This window comes from Eleutherodactylus coqui, chromosome 2 (assembly GCF_035609145.1).
Source record: "Eleutherodactylus coqui strain aEleCoq1 chromosome 2, aEleCoq1.hap1, whole genome shotgun sequence".
NCBI lineage: Eukaryota > Metazoa > Chordata > Amphibia > Anura > Eleutherodactylidae > Eleutherodactylus > Eleutherodactylus coqui.
In genome coordinates, this window is record NC_089838.1 from 53,019,650 (window position 1) to 53,039,186 (window position 19,537).

A 19,537-nucleotide genomic window follows, 5' to 3' on the forward strand; every position below is an offset into this window, starting at 1 on the left:
TTGTATTCCTGATCCTGCGGTTTGTCTTATTTTCAAATCTTAGTCTCACATTGTTGGCAGTTCATAGGGCATCTGCATTGTTGGCTGTATCTCCCATGGTTTGAGCATCACTGGATCCATGTCTTTGTGTCCAAACTCATTCATAATAGATGAACTTGATGGTGCATTGAGGAATTTAGGTTTTTGGCCAATGTTCATCTCCGTATGTGATTTTAGTATCCTGTTCTAATCCCTCCATCCTCCTTTCTGTGTTCTCCAAACCCCTCAGCGAGCAGGAGGCTTGTTTGGGAACCATGTCAGCTACTACCAAAGTGAAGTACGAAGTGCGTTCCCGCAAACGTTTACCACACAACGACCTCTTCACATCAACAAGACATCTGGGGGGCCCGGGGACCTTGATTCCCCATCTCATGAGAAGTTAGTGGACTCTACATTTACTCCAAGCAGTTACTCGTCTTCTGGTTCCAATGCCAACATCAACAATGCCAACAATACAGCTTTGGTACGTCTTCCCAACCTGCTGCCATACCAGAGCACCATCAGCACCGTAGAAGGACAGAGCTGTCCGGTTCGTACTCATGGATCTTGGAAGCTTGGTTCTAAGAGGTAAGTCTGAGCTGGAATAAATAATGACTTCTTAATGCGGTGAGACGGAACAGAAAATACGATGTAAACCACCTTCACCAGGTGACAGATCTCAGCATCTGGATTATTCAGTGGAGATGTGTCCACCATCTCAATGTGTCTGTCTTCTTCTGTTTTCCTTTCTCGCTGACCCAGGACATGTCATTGTGAGGCCTGGGGACGGTAGGTCACATACTAAGAGAGCTCTTGCTTGTATCAGGGGAATTATGCATTTTAGAAATCTCTGTTGCTAATTACTTCTTCCCTTCACAGCTCAGTGTCCAGAGACAGCCGTCTGCCGATCATATGTCGAGAGGAAGCATCACAGGATGAGACTTACGATGCCAGTGAGGAAGTGGAGTACAGCAGCGAGCCCAGCCTGCTCTGTTCTGACATGTGAGAAGAGATTAAATGCAATAATATTATATATAAAATGACATGAATGATAACTCTAAAGACGGTTAAGCTCATACACAATGAACGGCCAATTTATTAGTGACCCCCTCTAGTAGCCCATTGGCCCTCAGAACCGCAGCAGTTCATCATGGCTTCCATACTTAATTATCAGAGGACCCGGGGTGCCCCCAGATAAGCTTCCTCACACCGTTTCACCAGACCGACAGAAAGGGGCCACCGATTCATAATGCTTGCGCCACATTCTTACCCTCCCATAAGCAACAGAAGTCCGGATCCATTTGACCAGGAGATGTTTTTCTACTGCTCAGTGATACCATTTTTGTGCTCTTTTGCCTGCTGGAGACTGACCTTTCTGTTTCTTCTAGACACAATGGTGCTAGAACTGGTCATCTGCTGTTATAGACCATCCGTGCTAAGCAAACAGCAGGTTGTGTGTTAAGATACATCAGTTGTAACTAAAATCCTAGCAACCAGGCTAAACCAGGTTATTCTTTCTATCATACACCCTGACCAAACTGGCTTTATGCCAGGGAAGTCTACAACAATCAATATACGCAAAGTCCAAACCGCAATTCAACTTGGTAGGCAATTCAACATGCCCTGGGCCCCATGACTCCCTAGAGTGGAGCTTCCTGGAGGCCTGCCTACACTGCTTCGGTCTCGGCCCCCGATTTATACACTGGATCAAGATCATATACAAAACTCCAAGTGCCAACGTAGTAGTGAATGGCATCCCCTCAACTGACTTTTCACTGTCCAGAGGCACCCGACAAGGTTACCCATTATCTCCGGCTCTGTTCGCCATAGCCATAGAGGCCCTGGCGATTCGCCTGAGATCCACTCCCACGGTAACCGGAATTAAATGGGGAGGCGTGGAGAGTAAGGTGGGTCTCTACGCGGATGATACTATCCTTTTCCTATCAAACCCAGAAATTTCTCCCAAGCCATAAACCGCATACATAAATTCTCCCAACTTTCTGAACTATACGTCAATTAGTCCAAATCCACGATTTTATACACAAGCCACAACCCTGTAATAGATCCCTCAGTCCCTAGATACGGCCTGGCGGTGGTATCCACATTCAAATACCTGGGGGTAAACATGTCTCGAAACCACAATAAAACCCTGGAGGATAATATCAACCCCCTACTTGAAACTATAAAGCATAAACTTAAACAGTGGTCCAGGCTGCCACTTTTGGTAGCCGGACGCATAAACCTAGTCAAAATGGCCATACAACCTAAATGTTTATACATACTGCAACACATGCCCCTGATCGTCCCCAGGCGCTATTTTCAATCCCTTCATTTCCACATTACATCATTCATATGGGGCTCATCTAGACCCAAATTAAGTTTGACAACGCTGCAGAGACCTAAGAACCAGGCCAGAATGTCCCTTCCAGACCTACGATTATATTACCTAGCTGGCCAGTTACGAAATATCCGACCGTGGTTTCTGGACCTGGAAAAACCCACTACAGACCAATTTCTTGAACATCAAGTAAAAGGCAATAATCTGTTGGTATATTTGGAGTTCCCCAATTGCTCTACTCCCTCCGATTTATTACCGCTCCATAGACTAGCTCTGAGTATATGGAGGGAAATCAAGTCTCTTCAGAGATTTTGGGACATAGTGTCTGACCTCCCCCTCTGGAATAACCCAGACCTGACAGCCTTGCAGTCGATCCCAGACCCCCAATACTGGAAAAGCCTAGGGGTCACTTCACTGGACGACGTCTATACAGACGGCATACTCCCCACATTCACCCAGCTGCGGGACTCGTTACAATCCCCACAACTTCAACTATTTTTTTTTTAAAGGAATTTTATTTAGCCAGAAATTAACAAGCATATGAACATAAGTAGCTGGCACCGCAGGTGTCAGGTTCAGTAACTGTACATTGCGTAAAAAGCAGGGTAAAAAAAATCTCCACCTGTATATACCCATCTGTTTCTTCTTGGCACTTGATGTCTGACTAATACTTCCCCCCCCCCCCCCCCCCAATTAATCTTAGAACCTAGAACCCCCCCAAACCCCCGGCGCGACTCTTTTAAGGAAAACCGCGGAAATAGAGTAGAGAAAAAAAAGGAAAATAAATAAATGAAAATAAAATAAACAGAGCATTTTGTGTTTTCTGAGAATAGGGCTTTAACTTGGATAATATGTTAAACGGATGTCCCTCTTCCTATCTTCCCCACTCCCTCACTCCTCCACCACTACCTAGCTTGGCTCTCCCACCGCTGTCGCGAGGCAGCTCACCCAGCCCCCCCAGATCTTTTCAAATTTTTCAGGGCACCCCCTGGCCATGTATGTCAGTTTGTACATAGGGATTTCGGAGTTGACCAGCCGGACCCATGCACTCCTGGTCGGTCTCCCGGGGTGTTTCCAGTTGAGTAGGATCACTTTTTTTGCGTAGAAAAGTAGCAGCTTATACAGTGTACGTGTTGCTGCAGTCACCGGCAGGTCTCCCACCAGCCCAAAGAGGCATGTTCCAGGATGCATGATCCTCGGAGCCCCTAGGTGCGTCTCCATAAAGACAAGCACATCTCTCCAGTAGTCCTGTAGGACCGCGCACTCCCAGAACACGTGCATGATCGTCCCATCTGCCGCCTGGCATCGCGGGCACGTTGCAGTGGGGAGCAATCCCATAGTACACAGCCTGGAAGGGGTATAATATATGCGGTGCAGGAACTTGATTTGAATGAGCCTGTCTCTAGCGCTTACCAGGGGGGGACCGGATCCACCCAATATATCCTCATCCTCCCCCGAGGTCAGGTCAGGGATGTCCCCCTCCCATCTCTGCACGGCCCTCTCGCCCAGCGGGGCTAGATGCCGCACTATATGGGCATAGAAGCTTGACAGTGGCCTGACCAGGTTGCACATCCGTGCCAGGCTCTCCAGTCGTGTCATAGATAGTGGGATGGATATACCCCCAAATTGCGCCCTGGCCACCCCTCGCAGTTGGTAGTATCTAAAGTAAGAATTTTCGGGCAGGCCGTGGGCTACCCGCAGCTGCAGAAAGGTGCTAAGCGTGCCCTCGCTGACTATGTCCGAAAGGACATTGACGCCCCAACGTCTCCAGAAGGCAGACTCTGGGAAGCGCTGGAAGTGTGGCAACTTGGGGTTATTCCAGAGGGGAGTATGTGGGGACCTCGCATTCTCATCTGCAGTGGACAGTCTCGTGACCCGTTGCCAAGCCTCCAGTGTCACCAGCATGGGAGTGGGCAGAGGGGCAACCGAGGATGAGGGGCCGCTCAGCAGCAGCCCCCATAGGTTCTGGGCAGGGTCCACCATTCTACGTTCAAGGCCTACTACCGGGTTGTAATCTGACGAAGATAGCCACCATCCCGCGTATACCAGTTGGCTGGCCAGGTAGTAGTAATAGAAGTGTGGTAGGGCCAGCCCCCCCCCCACTCGACGAGAGGCACAGGGTCTCCAATTTAATCCTGGGTGTGGTGCCCCTCCACAGTATACGCAGCACGATCCCGCGGAGCATAGTAAAGAATTTTTGGGGGACTAATGTAGGGGAATTGTGCAGTACATACAGAAATTTTGGTAGCATTTTCATTTTAAGCAGGTTTATTCTGCCCACCAGCGTGAGTGGGAGAGACGCCCAGCGTGTCGCCACCTCCCCAGCCCAGCCCAGAAGAGGGACCAGGTTGGAATTGTAAAAGGCGGATAGTTCCGCTGAGACCTTTATGCCCAAGTAAGTGGTCTGGGTTGTCCAACTCAGCGGGGCGGGCAGGGGGAGCTCAGCAGCCGCAGGGTCCACCGCCAGCAGATGGGTCTTGTCCCAGTTGACCTTAATGCCAGAGTGCGTGCCAAATGCGCCAAATATAGCCAGCGCCGCCTCCAGAGACGCCTCCGGGTCCTGGAGAAAAAGGAGGGTGTCATCTGCATAGAGCGCTATGCGCTCTTCGTAATTGTTCAATTTAAATCCCTTTACTGTTGGTGACGTTCGGATTTTGATCGCCAGAGGCTCTATGGCGAGGGCGAACAGGGCGGGGGACAAAGGGCAGCCCTGTCTTGTGCCCCTACTCAAGGAGAACTGGGCAGAAACATGTATATTGGTCTTAATGTTAGCCACCGGGGAGTCGTACAGAATCTCGATCCATTTAATAAAAGTTGGCCCGAATCCGAACCGCCGCATCACCGCCCACAGGTACTTCCACTCTACTGAGTCGAAGGCCTTTGCCTGATCTATAAATACCAGAGTGCGCTTCCCGCAGTTAGTATGTTTGTACGATAGGTGATTAAAGAGTCTCCTCAGGTTCATGTCCGTGCTTTTGCCAGGCATGAAGCCGGACTGGTCAGCGTGTATGATCTTGCTCAGTACCGAGTTTATACATGTCGCCAATATTTTTGCAATTACTTTTACGTCGTTGTTAAGGAGGGAAATGGGACGGTAAGAGCCGCAGTCCGTGGGATCTTTTCCGGTTTTAGGGATCATTATTATTAGGGCTTTACGCATCGTGTCCGGTAGCGCCCCCTCCCGCAGAATAGAGTTATATAATGTTAAAAGTCGAGGGGCCAGGGTTTCCACATTTTTTTTGTACCATTCCCCAGGGAGCCCGTCCACGCCTGGCGACTTTCTATTGGGAAGTGACTTAATCGCCTCCGTTATTTCCTCTATGCTCAGATCTCTATCCAGATGGGCCGCGCTGTCTCTGCTCAGCGACGGGAAAGGGATGTCATCCAGATACTCCAGAAGCTGCGCTTCCGTACAACTTAGTTTGGAGGTGTACAGGTCCCTGTAGAATTGGGCGAACGCTTGGTTGATTAGTTTGGGGTCGTCTAGTAGAGTACTCATGCTATCTCTTACTGCTGTAATTGGTGGCAGTGTCTGGTCCTCTCTAGCCAGGTAGGCCAGCAAGTGGCCATTCTTGTCTCCCTGATCAAAGATCCGGTGGCGGGAGTACAGAAGTTTCTTTTTGGTATATTCTACCAGCAGTAATTTGTATTCCCGCCGTAGGGCACTCAAAGTTGTAGTAGTTTCCGGGGAGGGGTCCGCTATGTGTCTAGCCTCTGCTAGATCAAGGCGGCGTTCCAGGTCCAGACGGCTGTCTCCCAGGGATCTTCTATGCTCGGCGATGGCCGAGGTAAAGGATCCCCTGGTGAAGGCTTTAAATGCATCCCATACCACTAGCTCCGAGGCCGTCCCCTCGTTGACCTCCCAGTACATTTCAGCCTCTCGTTCTACATATTCGTGCACTTCTCTCTGTTCCAACCACAACGGGCTCAGTCCCCACATAGGGCGACTGCCCTCAACTCCAAGATCAAGAACCAGTTGGAGCGGGGAGTGATCTGAGATACCTCTGGGCAGGTAGGATATGTCACGAACCATGGGGAGGCAGTCCGGAGAGCCGAAACAGAGGTCTATGCGTGAGAAGGCATTATAGGTCGGGGTGTGGCACGAGTAGGCTCTGTCATGTGGATGCCGCGCACGCCACACTTCCTGCAATAGGTAGGAGTCAGCCCACCCAGGCAGCCGGGTCTGTGCGTGAGCAGCTGGAGTGAGGCGGTCCCGCACAGGGTCCAGGATTAGGTTGAAATCTCCCATAATTACTATCGGGGCCGTCTCCAGGGGGACCACTCGAGCCATCACCTCATGAAGTATTTTGATATTGGCAGGCGGTGGTAGATAGACACTTACTATCGTGAGGAGGCGCCCGTGGAAGGTTCCCTGTAGGATCAGGTAACGCCCACCAGGGTCTATGTGTATTTGGCGGAAGGCAAACTGGGCCGATTTGGCTACCAGTATGCTGACTCCCCTAGCATAATTTGAGTAAGTCGCGTGATACGCTGAGCCTATTGTTGCTCGCTTAAGCGCCAGCGTCCTCGAGCCCCTAAGGTGTGTTTCTTGGAGTAATATTATGTGAGGGGAGTGAGTTTTGAGGAAGTCAAAAACCAATGCTCTTTTGATTTTAGAGTTTAGGCCCCTGACGTTCCAGGAGACCAATTTTAAGTATGTACTAGCCATTTTCAAGGGGCTGGTTATCGTTCCCACAAGTTCCTCGTAAAGTATCCGAAAAAGAGTCGCGCCAAAAACAACAACAAATAAAAGTTACAGTGCAAACCAAAATCTGTTCACATTTGCCCCCCCAAAACCCATCCCCCCCTTCCCACCCTACCCATCCCCCCGAACTTTGGACAGGTTTCGATCCCATAACTCACAACTTGTAGGGGGCGTAAGGCCTGGCCCCAAGAGAGTCACCAACAAACTATAACAGAAAAAAAGGGGTTAAACAGTAACAGCAGTTACAGACATGAAAATGGAATCCCCCTGTGAAGGAACAGAGACAGGGTTATGCAAATGTGGGTTGCGCCAGTGTGGACTAGGGGTACCCAGCTCGGGCCGCGGGCAGCACCCAGGCTCCCAAACCAGCCGAGCCCTCACAGTCTGAAGAAAATAGCAGCTTTATCACAGTCCACATAACTTTGCAGTTTCATTATCTTCAGCTGCCGACCTTCTTGTCTAAGATGGAGGGAGAGGGGGCAGGAAAGAGGGAGAGAACGGGAAAAGAGAGGGGGGAGAAAGGAGGGGGGGTGGAAGGGTAGGGGGGGAGGGGGAAGGGGGTCTCCCTCCGCAGTTACAGTGCAAAAGAAAAGGGGAAGTTTTGGTCGGACAGCCACATCAAGCGCGCATTTTTGAAAGTCTCACGAAACGGATCAGTTTCGTTCAAGCCAATTTAGGACGTCCCCTGGGTTTTCAAAAAAGTGGGAGCGGTTATCCTTGATCACCTTTAATCTAGCAGGGTATAGCATGGCGTAGACCAGTTGTTTCGAGCGCAGCGTCTTCTTTACTTCTGTAAATTTTTGCCGCCTCTGTTGCACCTCTAAGGAGAAATCCGGAAAGATGCGGACTGTTTGTCCGTCCACTCTAAGTGGTTCTCTCTCACGGTTAAGTGCCAGGATTTTGTCTCTGTCTCTGTAGTTAAGCAGCTTTGCAATAAAGGTGCGTGGGAGGGCCCCGGGTGGCGGGGCCCTTGATGGGATGCGGTGAGCCCTCTCAACACAAAATAGGGGGGACAGAGAGTTGGGGCTATACTCCTGCTTGAGTAGCGATTCCAGGAAGTCGCAAGGATCTCTGCCCTCAGCGCCCTCCGGCAATCCTATAAATCTGAGGTTGCATCTGCGCAGGCGGTTCTCCATATCGTCCATTTTCTTCCGCTGCGCCACGAGATTTGAGTTAAGGGTGCGCATCTGGTCTGAGAGTGGTGCAACAGTGTCCTCTAAGTTAGAGACTCGCGTCTCAACCTCTGTTGTGCGCTCTCTCAGCGTTTGGACGTCCGCTCGCAGTAGCCCAAAGTCCGACTGCAGTGCGTCAATTTTTTCAGTGAGGGCAGAGCGCGACTCTGTGATTGCCTTCAGTACGTCGGCAATAGTCGGGCCGGGTGTGGAGGGGGAAGCTGGTGTGGCTCCCTCAGAGGATGCGCTCTGTGGGCTGGAGGGCGCGTTAGGTCGGGCGTCCGCCGAGGTGCTGGGCCGAGAGTATTGTTGCAGCTTGCCCGGTCCGCAGCTGTACAGGGTGGGCCACCCGGCCTCTCCTCTTCCTCTGGTGCCCTTGAGCTGTTCCCCGCTCCGGTCTGCTGAGCAGGAGAGCCCGCGATTCTCCACTTCCGGTCGCGGCTGGCCGGCACTTCCGGTCGCGGCTGGCCGGCACTTCCGGTCGCGGCCAGCCGGCACTTGAGCCCGGGGATGTTCAGGCCTTGTAGGCCCCGCGGCGCTCCTCTCCGGAGAGGCTCAATAAACGCCTCCAAACGTTCCTGCTGGGTTGGGGATGCCAGCGCCGGTCCCCAAATCGCCATCCCGGGTCTCCAGCTCACGGGATGCCGTGGATTGTAGCGGCTACTGAGCGGAGCCTCAGCGGGCACTTCCTCTCTCCTGGGCTGCCAGGCCACCCAACTTCAACTATTTAGATTCTTTCAACTTAGACACGCGCTAAACACCCAATTCCCCCTTACCTCCACTCAGATTTCCAAATTCCCCACAATCGGCATTCTCAAATCCCAAGGACCCAAAGGCCTGATCTCTGCACTTTACACACACCTGCTTTCAGCCAAAATAAACCATAACCCGCTTCCGGCCTTTAACAAATGGACACTCTCTATTCCATCCCTCTCAACTGAAGACTGGACAGACATCATGGAATCCCACCTGCCCGTCTCTCCCACTGCAAACAATAAATTGATCCAACTTTACATAATTCATCAAGCTTACCTCACTCCTAACTGTTTACACAAACTGGGCAATATCCCCTCAAACTCATGCCATAGATGCCGCCAACCGGGGGCTAACTTCTGGCATCTGATTTGGGACTGCCCACCAGTCCACAATTTCTGGTCTAACATAGTCACCTTTGCAAACTCACTTTTATTATCTCCCTTTACTATAAGCTTGGATCCTAAAACAATCCTATTTGGCTTACTGCCGGAAGATCAATGACCCAAACATACACACACCTTTCTCAGGAAGATACTATTCCTGGCCCGTAAAGCTGTCATTTTATATTGGATTGCCACAGACCCGCCGCTATTATCACACTGGATCAAACTAGTAAATACTGTTATTCCCTACGAAAAAATTATCTTCAAAAACGGGCTGCCCGGGTAGGTTTCAGGAGGTTTGGGGCTTCTGGCTAATTAACCACTCCACTTTACCACCAACTTGATTCCCATCCTGGCCCCGATCCTCCCCCTCCCTTTTTCCCTTTTATTTTTCTCTCTTAATATTCCTTTCGATCTCACTCCCGCGCTCTTCAACGCCACACTACACACTGGATGGGCTACCCGGCACGGGCTCTCCGGCACTATATATCTAACTGTTATTTAAATGTTCAATACAGAAACCATGCAAAAATCAGAAAATAGCTAATTTTTATTGTTTAGTTTGTCATTGTACAGACAGGCTTAATGTGTATCACTTGCATACCTATAACAATCGTATACAGATATATTTTGTTTTACATGATATATCCATTCAATCCTTTACTGTCTGTACCTTGTTCCACTTTATTATGATAAATAAAACAAAGTTAAAAAAAAGATACAGCAGTTGGAGCACCAGCTGTGCTGCGCTTGTTGGTCAGAACGATTCCTGACATCCTCCTCTGACCTCTTTTGTCGACGAGTTGTCTTTGTTCATAGGAGGTTTTTCCTCGATCACGCAGTTTTCTATAAAGACTCCACACCATTAGATGGGAAAAAAAAACATGTGGTCGGCAGTGAAATCCTGACCTCCGGCTAGTCTAGACCAGGCCTCTTTGGAAACCGCTCAGAACGCTGGATTCTCCCATCTAATATGGATTCACACTGAAACTGAGCCTCGGAAAACTTGTTGCTTGACTTCTGGGTCTAATTTCCATACAGCGAAGCTGCAATCATAAGAGGGCTGGGGCTCTAATAAATGGCAGTTCAGTGTACATAAGATACTGCATCCTTAGCTGGCATAAGATTTTATTATGATGATCTTTCTAGAACTTCAACCAGCATGACAATTTTTATGGTAAAAAGGTTTAATGCCCCCATAAACACAGTCACACCCGATGCATGAATGAATGAACGGACATATCTGAAATCTTCCATATACCCTACAGGTTTTCTGATCGAGATGAGGAGAGTCGGCAGTTGACCCCATCAGAAGGAGAGGTGGTGAGAGGGTTGTGTCCATCCCCTAAGAGAAGCTTCCTGCGCTCAGCCTCATTAGGTAACCCCATAAGATATGTAAAGCCGGAGACTTAAGGGAGACTTTTTGTAATGCAATTTGCCAATTTAAAGTAGCACCTGAAGTGTATAAGAATGTACCAAGTTACATACAACAGATGATTTCTCTGGAGTGCAGCTCAATATTTAAACTTAAAAAGTTGCACTACAAAAAGTCTCCATGTAACCATCATCCCATGACCATCATCCCAATAATCGTTTGAAAGAGTTAGCAAGTGACCATCGTTTGGTGTAAAAATGGTCACCAACAGTGTGAGTAGCAGTAATTTATTCACTAATCGTTTCAGCTCACCTTAAAAAATAGTCGTTAGTTGATCAAAAATCGTCCAGTGTAACGTTGCAGTCATTTGTATTTGAACGACTTGTGAACACATTTGCATGGAGTTTCTCCCTATGAACGCTATCTCAGCGAACAACTAGTGAACTATAAGCGCTCTGCGTAAAAGCTTTCAAACAATTGTCATTCTCTTTTGCAATATTTTGGGTTACAATCTGAAAGTTGCTCAGTTTAAAGGTACAAGTGCAAGTACGGGACTTGCTGTGGGCTTTTTAGGATGCTGGTGAATAAACTGTAAGTGTCGAAGACATGTAATTGAAGGCAGCTCTCCGTGTGGTTTTCTTTGCAGGCAGAAGGGCGTCATTCCATTTGGAGTGTCTACGGAGGTACCGGAACCAAGGAGCTGATACCTCGCCCAAAGCCGTCTTACCGCAGCTGCATCTGGTACACCATCAGGTGAGTACTGCTATGAAAATACCTGATATTTTTCCTTTCTTATACTGTGGTGATTCTGGTCTTCCTGCTTCTCTATTTCTGATTCTCTTCCCCGAAACATACAACTGCAGTCTTTCTTTAATCAAAAATGACAGCAATAAGTTGCATATATGGGCATAGATTTCTACAGGTCCCGATCTCGAGCCTCCTTGATTTAGTGTCTAATCAGACTGCCCCGTGTGGTAGTACGGGAAGCCAACTGGTGAAATATTTATTTTGCTTCTTTGGATGTGAAATTTAGTTTCCATCCCTCGGCAGTTCTGCACATTTCAACTATGTACAACTATGCAAACGAATCCATGAGTAGAGGAATCAGTAGGGAGTTGTTCATTGTTTATTCCAAGATGAACTATATTATATTGTATATCTTCTGTATTTGCAGGCATTAGCGGTAGCTGGGCTCAGCCCTCTATTACAGAGGAGTCACTCGCCGACAGCATTTTCACGCCTCTGCTCCACGCCGCCTGCCACACCCTGCTCCCGAGGGTGGACACAACAGACTGTGCCAGCACTGAGGCTTCAAGGAGACGCAGGGCCCAAAGACAGTTTAAACAGCAGCTTCCCCTCTGTGCACTGCAGCGACTGTAACCTCGGCCGAGATCGACCGGGCTCCCTCACAGTTCCTTGCCACACATGGGACCAGACACGGCAGCACCACGGCAGTGCAAGCAGTTTGGTGGAAGCGGTAAGGGGATCAATGACTACATGCGTACCTCTAAGGGTGGGTTGCAACCATGCTGTTTATCCAGGTTTAGTTAAACTGCAACCAGCTGTTGATCCAGGTTTAGTTAAAATACAACCAGCAGATTTAACCCTTTAGTGACCAGCCCATTGCCTTTTTACGTCCTAGCTTGCTGGGCCATAATCCCTGAGTACGTAGAAACATGCTTCCTACGGGGATTAAGGCCCTGCAAGATGAGGACGTGACAGCTCCATGCTGCCGGCTCCTGGAGGTAGCATACGTCGGGCTCGTGCACAGATTAAAACACAGTTGAAATTCGATGCGCCTTTCGGTTTGAGCCACGAAGTGCATACGGACATAATATTAGGGCCACAACGGGTATGTTACTGAACACGGAAGAAACGGGGATCCATTTTGTGGTACAAGTCTTCATTCATGTGTATGCTGTACAAAAAAAAAACTGTTTAAAAAATGACAATTGCCAAACAAATAAAAATCGTAATTTTTTTCCTCCTTCTTTTCTTAGATTCATTCAAAAACTGTGGGGTCAAAATGCGCAGTCGCCCCTAGATGAATGTGTTAAGAGGTCTAATTCTCCATTGTTTTGGCCACTCAAGAGCTCTACAAGTGGGCAACGGGGCCTAAAAAACCCTCAAGCAAAATCTCTGTTCTGAAAGCTACTGGTTGTTCCCTTCGGTTTCAGCCCCGTTGTGCATACGGACACGAGGTTAGGGCCACAATGGGTATATCTCTGAACACAGGACAAACAGGGGGTATCCATTTTGGGTGCAAATCCTCATTTTTATGTGCACTATAGAAGAAAAATCCTGTTTTTTTAAATGACATTTGTAAATAAAATATGACATTTTATTTTTTCTCCTCTAAATTGCACTAATTCCTGAAAAAAAAACTGTGGGGTAAAAATACTCCTGACCCCCCCCCCCCCCCTCAGTGAATACATTAAAGGGTGTAGTTTTTAAAATGGGGTCATTTGTGGGGGGATCTATCATTCTGACACCTATGAGCCTTAGAAATCTTAGCTTGGTGTAGGAACAGAAAATGTTCCTCAAAATGTTAGAAATCAATGTTAAAATTGTACGTCTCCTAAATGGTTAAAAAAAAACTGAAGTTTTTCAAATGTGTGTCCAGGATAAAGTAAAACACATGGAAATATATATTTTATCAAAAAATTGTACAGCATGTTTGCATATTTTTTTCTAAATTTTCCCAATTTTGGTGCTTTTTAGTAAATATACACAAATTCTATCGGCCTATTTTTACCACCTTAATGAAGTACAATATGTGGCAAAAAAACGATGTCAAAATCACTTGCGTATGGAAAACCTTGACAGAGTTATTCTATGTTAAAGTGACACAAGTCAGATTTCCAAAATTTGGCCTGGTCATTAAGGCACAAACGGGCTTGGTCACTAAGGGGTTAAGAAAGAAGTGTTGCACAAACACTTTGTGATCTAAGATTTGCAAAACCAAGTTCACTTGATTGAAGGTACAACCTAGAAGAAATGTATCGCGTGGTGATTGGTGACTGTAGTCATGTGATCTTCCCAGCATTCATAGCGATAGTAAAAACATGGGTAATTTCACCACTCAGAAAAAGCCTACCAGATTATCAACCAAGTCTGCCATCTTGGATTTTGTCTGCTAAACTAAAAGCCCATATGCATGCAATGATTATCGCTCAAAATTTGCTCAAATGACGGCAAATGAGCAATAATTGTTGCGTGTAAACGCTACCATTGTGCGCTTTTCTTCTGAACGATGATTTCAAGCTGTGCTTAAATTCCATCATTCAGCTGCAGAGAGCTAAAGTATCTATCAATAGAGCGCATGCTGTGTTCTCAGCAGGAGTCGGGAGATCACATTGTATTCTTTTGGCAGCCCATATGAGAACATTGCAGCTGTGTGCAGACCCAGCCCACATGCTGGGATTTGCAAACAACTCCCAGAGGTCCTTTTACATGCAAATGAAGCTGATAAAATGTTAATGGACATTAGTGTCCATTAACGCATTACGCAAAATGATCGCTAAAACTTTCAATCATTCACATTTTGTCTTTAATATCCTGAAGCAAAAGGCCTTATCTCACAAATTCTCAAGACTCGTACACAATTATCATATGTATCAAGATGGGAACGGGTTATAGGTAATATCCTAGACGAGGACGAGTGGTCTCAGATTTGGAGGTCTACCAATTGTGGTGCCCGTAAAACACTAATGTTAAAAACATAAAATTTTACTACGCTGGTACTTAGTTCACACTAGAATAGTACATGCAATTCCTGGTTACTCCAAAGATTGCTTCTGAGGTTGTTCCTTCCCTGGAGATATACTCCACATATGGTGGTCCTGCACTTAGGTTATTGTATAAATTAGGGAATATGTCTGAATCCAGAGTCTTTTGACCTATCATATTTGCTTTAAACAAAAGGATTGAAAATATAACTTTATCCTCCAGAAAACTAATCTTATTCTTTTTCCTAGCCGCTAAACAAACTATTGGTCATTCCTGGCAGAAAACTTCCTTGGACTTTTCCGAGGTCAAACGCCGAATGAATTGGTACTTGATAAACGAAAAGCTAACCTCGATAATAGAGGACAAGTCTGACAGGTTTATGAAAATGTGGACCCCCATGGATGGATTATGCCCTTCCTGTAACAGGGGGCCCATCAACCTATCAATAAAAATAATACCCAAAATATAGTTTTTTAGCTCCCTATGGGCTGTGACCCCAAGAGAGAAGAGCCCTTCCACCACCCCCTCCCTCTCCCCTTTCGATCTGTAATTTGGCCCTGGCCAGGCCATTGACTTCTACAAATCACATCTACGAGAGAAACGACAACGAAAGGCGAGAAAGTTCTGGCCATATTGGGACACTCCTGGTGATCATTAGCCTAGCTAGTTTACACATTGTTTTGTAATTACTCTACCGTGATACACCTGTATAACGTCTCCTACTGCTATATTCTCTATATATTGAAATTTTTCAATAAAAATTGTTGAAAAAAAACAAAGAAGTTCAATCTTGAAAGATTATCTTTGCATAAAAATGGGCCTTAAGTTCAACTAGTTTAATTCACCCAAAATCGAAGGATCAAATTAAACCTAGATTTGAACCAAGATAAATTGTATTGCTGCAACGTTTTTCTATTGATCTTAGATCAACTTTTAATTTCAGATCAAAACTTTCGTGCAACCGACCCTAACTTACCTAATTTTAAACAGGCATAAATATACATGGCCAACATGTCAGTTCAAAAACTGGGCTGTCTATGGGGGTAACAGCAAACAAATAGTGGAAAATCTTTAAGATGATCTGCTGCACCACTTTTCAAAGCTGGATGTGGAGAGGTTAGTTTTGAGGATGAGCAGATGTCTCAACAATTATTAGCACACAAGTGTTCTGAGGAAGGGTGCACGCAACCAACTTTTTATGTGCATTTCCCTACAGAAAGAATATACATAAATATGCTGAAACTGCAATGCATGGGTTATGATTTGCTTGTCTCTCCTGAGGCCTCCCTCACACAGGGCGTTTGCAGAAACGCGTTTTTTCAACGCTGCGTTTACTGCAGATTCCGCCCCGTTTCAGCAGCGCTGGCATACCTTATGCCAGCGTTTTGGCTGCGTTTTCAGCTCAGCTGAAAACGCAGCCAAGAATGCTGAAAAGAAAAAAAAAAGTAATACTCACCTAGCCGCTGCAGTCCGGGTCGCGGCCGCTGGTCTCTGCCGCTGATCCGGGCTTCCTCTGCACTAACAAGTCTATTGCCGTAGGCCAGGTTTGAGAACCCCGCCTCCAGCAATAGAGTGCTGTGATTGGTTGTCGGCGCTTGCTCGATGCCCAATCACAGCCCTTCATTGACTGTCTCAGCCAATCAGAGCTTGCTGGCACTGATTGGCTGAGACAGTCAATGAAGGGCTGTGATTGGACATCGAGCGCGCCGATAACCAATCGCAGCACTCTATTGCTGGAGGCGGGGGTTCTCAAACCTGACCTACGGCAATAGACTTGTGAGTGCAGAGGAAGCCCGGATCAACGGCAGAGACCAGCGGCCGCGACCCGGACTGCAGCGGCTAAGTGAGTATTGCTTTTTTTTTCTCTCTACCTAGCTGGGGCAGATTTTCAGGGTAGGGCTTCTATTGCAAGCCCTCACCCCGAAAATCGGCGAGCGGTTAACACTGCCAAAAACGCGGCACCAAGTGTTGCCGCGTTTTCAGCAGTGCTGAAACCGCTGCCCATTCATTTCAATGGCCAACGCAGGGCTGAAACCGCCCAAAAATAGACCTTGCATCGCTGTCAAAGCGCAGCGTTGGGAGGTGCAGCGTTTTCAGCCCTGTGTGAGCAGCCCCATTGAAATAAATGGGAGTGTTGTACAGCGTTTAGCGCTGGGCTGAAAAGGCAGCGCTTAACGCTGTACAAAACACCCTTTGTGAGGGAGGCCTGACTGTAGTAGGATGTTACATTGATATTCCAATTTTATCCTTTTCTGTGTCTTGCAGGTGCTGATCTCGGAAGGTTTGGCGCAGTTTGCTCAGGACCCCTGCTTCTTGCAGGTGGCAACGCATGAGCTGGCGGATGCCTGTGAAATGACGATAGAGGAGATGGAATCCGCAGCTGACAGTTTCTTGAATAGAAACCCCAGCCCGAATAGGAAGCTCTCACCTTTCACCAAACGCAGGGACCAGGGGCTTGACTGCGCGGGGGTTGGGTCAGATGAGCCAGGACATTCAGCGGGTTGTGCGAACAGTGAAGGCGAACAGGAGTATACCTAAGCAGCCAGTAGCCAGCAAGCCTCACATAGACAAGAGCCGTAGTAAATGCCAATTTGTCAGAGGGTGGATGTTCCTGGAGGAGCTTTGTGCTCCCTCTTCAGTTTCTTTCTCTCTTTTTTTCAGTGTTCCTAATGAGTTTGTTTCAGAAGTGCCTCACTGTTCTCGTGACCTGGAGTGACCAGAACAGCGTTCTTCATCCATTTTAGTTGGGGTGGGAGGGGGGGGAAGACATCCGGAGCTGACTTTCTTTCTATGTTATGTGATTGGAGGACCCGCTGGAATCCTTTTGGGGGGGTCACCTGGATCCTGGATCCTTCAAATTAAGAAGTTAAAGCTAATGATGGATCTTCGAGAAAAATCTTGATCACAACTGTTTGTTTGCTCTGTTTTTATCATCTTAAGATACACAAATCCCCAAAGTTCTTCTCAAAATCAATTTGCAGCTGCAAAATGTTTGCAAGCTCCTGCTGCATCATCCAACATTGTCTCTTGCTGCTAAGAAAGATTGTGTCATCCAGCTAATCCTTCCTTTTAAATACAATGTATTTGGTGCAGCTGTCACGTTTCAGTGCCATTCCTTACTGTTTTATGATTGGCTGTCCCTGCTGGATGATGCAGATGGATCAACCGAGCTGCAACATTATATCAATTACATTAGATTTGAAAGGTTTAGGATGAGATGTGAAGCGTATAAATGTATAAGGGTTGCCATCTTCTTTTTACGATCCTCGGAAGAAGATATGAATGATTTAGAGTATCACGAGGCAAAAATCCTTTACAGCAACTGCCTATTTTTCTATTTAGTCTATGTTTAGCACGCCCTTACTGGTGAAACCACCACCTGCGATTGAGCTCACAACTGCAATTATTTGTATATGATTTCCACAGCGCAAAGCATTTATTAAAGGCGATTGCTCTTGCAATGGTAAATTGACAGCTTTGAGTCCATCTGCGTAAGTTTTGCAATTGTGAGAGTAAGTTTCACTGCCAACCCTTGAGGGTAGTGGGTGTGCGGATCTCAAATTTGCACAGATATATTTTTTCACCAATTATTTTATTAGCGAGATGTTATTGTTATTAATAGCTGCTAAAATGGGGAATACTGTTAAAAAGAATGACTTTATATATGAACACATATAGATATGTATTTTCTTCCAGTACATTCAGGGATGTTGTATTGCGGATATAAAACACATGACAGATTTTGCATGTTAATTTATAACACAACTTCATCATCATGCTATGGTGCAGCAGCGGGTAGATGTCAGTTGGCACAATGTGGCACTGGGCTGAAGCTTTGAATAGATTTCAATTAGTCCTACAAAATAGAACGAATACAATACTGAGGTACGGCTTCAGCTGGAATGATATGGGGTCCACATGTGTATATCTATCTATCTATCTATATATATTGCACTAAAATGAGACCACTATTGCAAAAAGGCAATTGCCACTAGGAGCGCTGTTCAGCTACAGCAACTGTTATCTGATCTAATTCAAGTTCAGCACTTTGGATTTCGTTATTCCAAAATGGAACAAATTGTGTCATTGTTCAATGGAAATAATAACTAAATACACTTTTATATACCTCTTTATGTTGCTGGGCCCTTCAGTGGTGCTATACAGGTAATTGTATCTGAATTATTCTACATACCATCTACAATTCCGAAAATTATGTTTTGCAATTTACTAAGCATTTATTAATCTTTCCTATTAACCATTGGGCCTAGCAAGGGTTTTCAAGTTTAGGAAACACATTTTCACATAAGCTTTAAAATAGAGGAGCCCCTTGTTCACGAACACCATCAATTAGCTAATGCAGAGAGTAACCACAGTGTTCCTCTCTGTGGAGGACCCCAGATGTCCCTGCATTACCCAAAATGCCCATTGATGTTTAAAGTGGTTGTCTAGTTGTAAACTACTAACATTCTAACAGCAGGATAGACAATCAATAATAGATCAGCTGACTGCTGGCTCCATGTACTCATATAATGAGCTGATTTTCACAGGAAGCAGACAGCTCCATTCCCACTGCAGTGGCCAGGTTTGGTATTTAATGCTAAGCTCCCATTCACCTCAATGCGAGCTGGGCCTGCAATACCAAGTCTGGCCACTGCAGTGGGAATGAAACTGTCTGCTTCCTGCAGAAATTAGCTCAGTGCACAAGTACACAGGTCCAGCGAAATGCTGATTGGCAGAAGTCCTTGGAAATGGACCCCTGTCAATCTACTATTGATGACCTGGCCTGTTGAGTGCCTATGTGTCTGTAAAAGTCCTGTTCCCTTTGCGCTGCACTACCTGCACAGAGTTACTGTCCTAACCATGACCAGATCAGTCCATCAGTGCCCTCCCCTCCACTGGATAACTTGGTGCACAGCCGACCACTGCATGCAAGGTGCTGTGCATTGTTATGCAATGGGGGCCACTGATGGGCGGATATGAACACATGCCCCAACACCAGTGGCCATATTTATGATGGCAAGGCTGTGCAGGCAGTGCAGAGATTCTTACAGATGCAGCGCT

General features: G+C 46.8%; 1 protein-coding gene across 5 annotated transcripts in view; it reads left to right on the plus strand.

The window, feature by feature from the left end:
* The window catches only part of CACNA1C (calcium voltage-gated channel subunit alpha1 C), a 346,433-nt gene extending 329,213 nt beyond the window's left edge, over positions 1-17,220 (plus strand). For all 5 annotated transcript variants that reach the window (XM_066590969.1, XM_066590965.1, XM_066590968.1 and 2 more), the window contains 6 exons: positions 269-606; positions 898-1,020; positions 10,641-10,750; positions 11,394-11,500; positions 11,922-12,224; positions 16,742-17,220. In XM_066590969.1, coding sequence (XP_066447066.1) covers positions 269-606; positions 898-1,020; positions 10,641-10,750; positions 11,394-11,500; positions 11,922-12,224; positions 16,742-17,014 — 1,254 coding nt within the window. In that variant the 3' untranslated portion in view covers positions 17,015-17,220. The remainder of the gene's footprint in view (positions 1-268; positions 607-897; positions 1,021-10,640; positions 10,751-11,393; positions 11,501-11,921; positions 12,225-16,741) is intronic.
* The last annotated feature ends 2,317 nt before the right edge of the window (positions 17,221-19,537 follow it).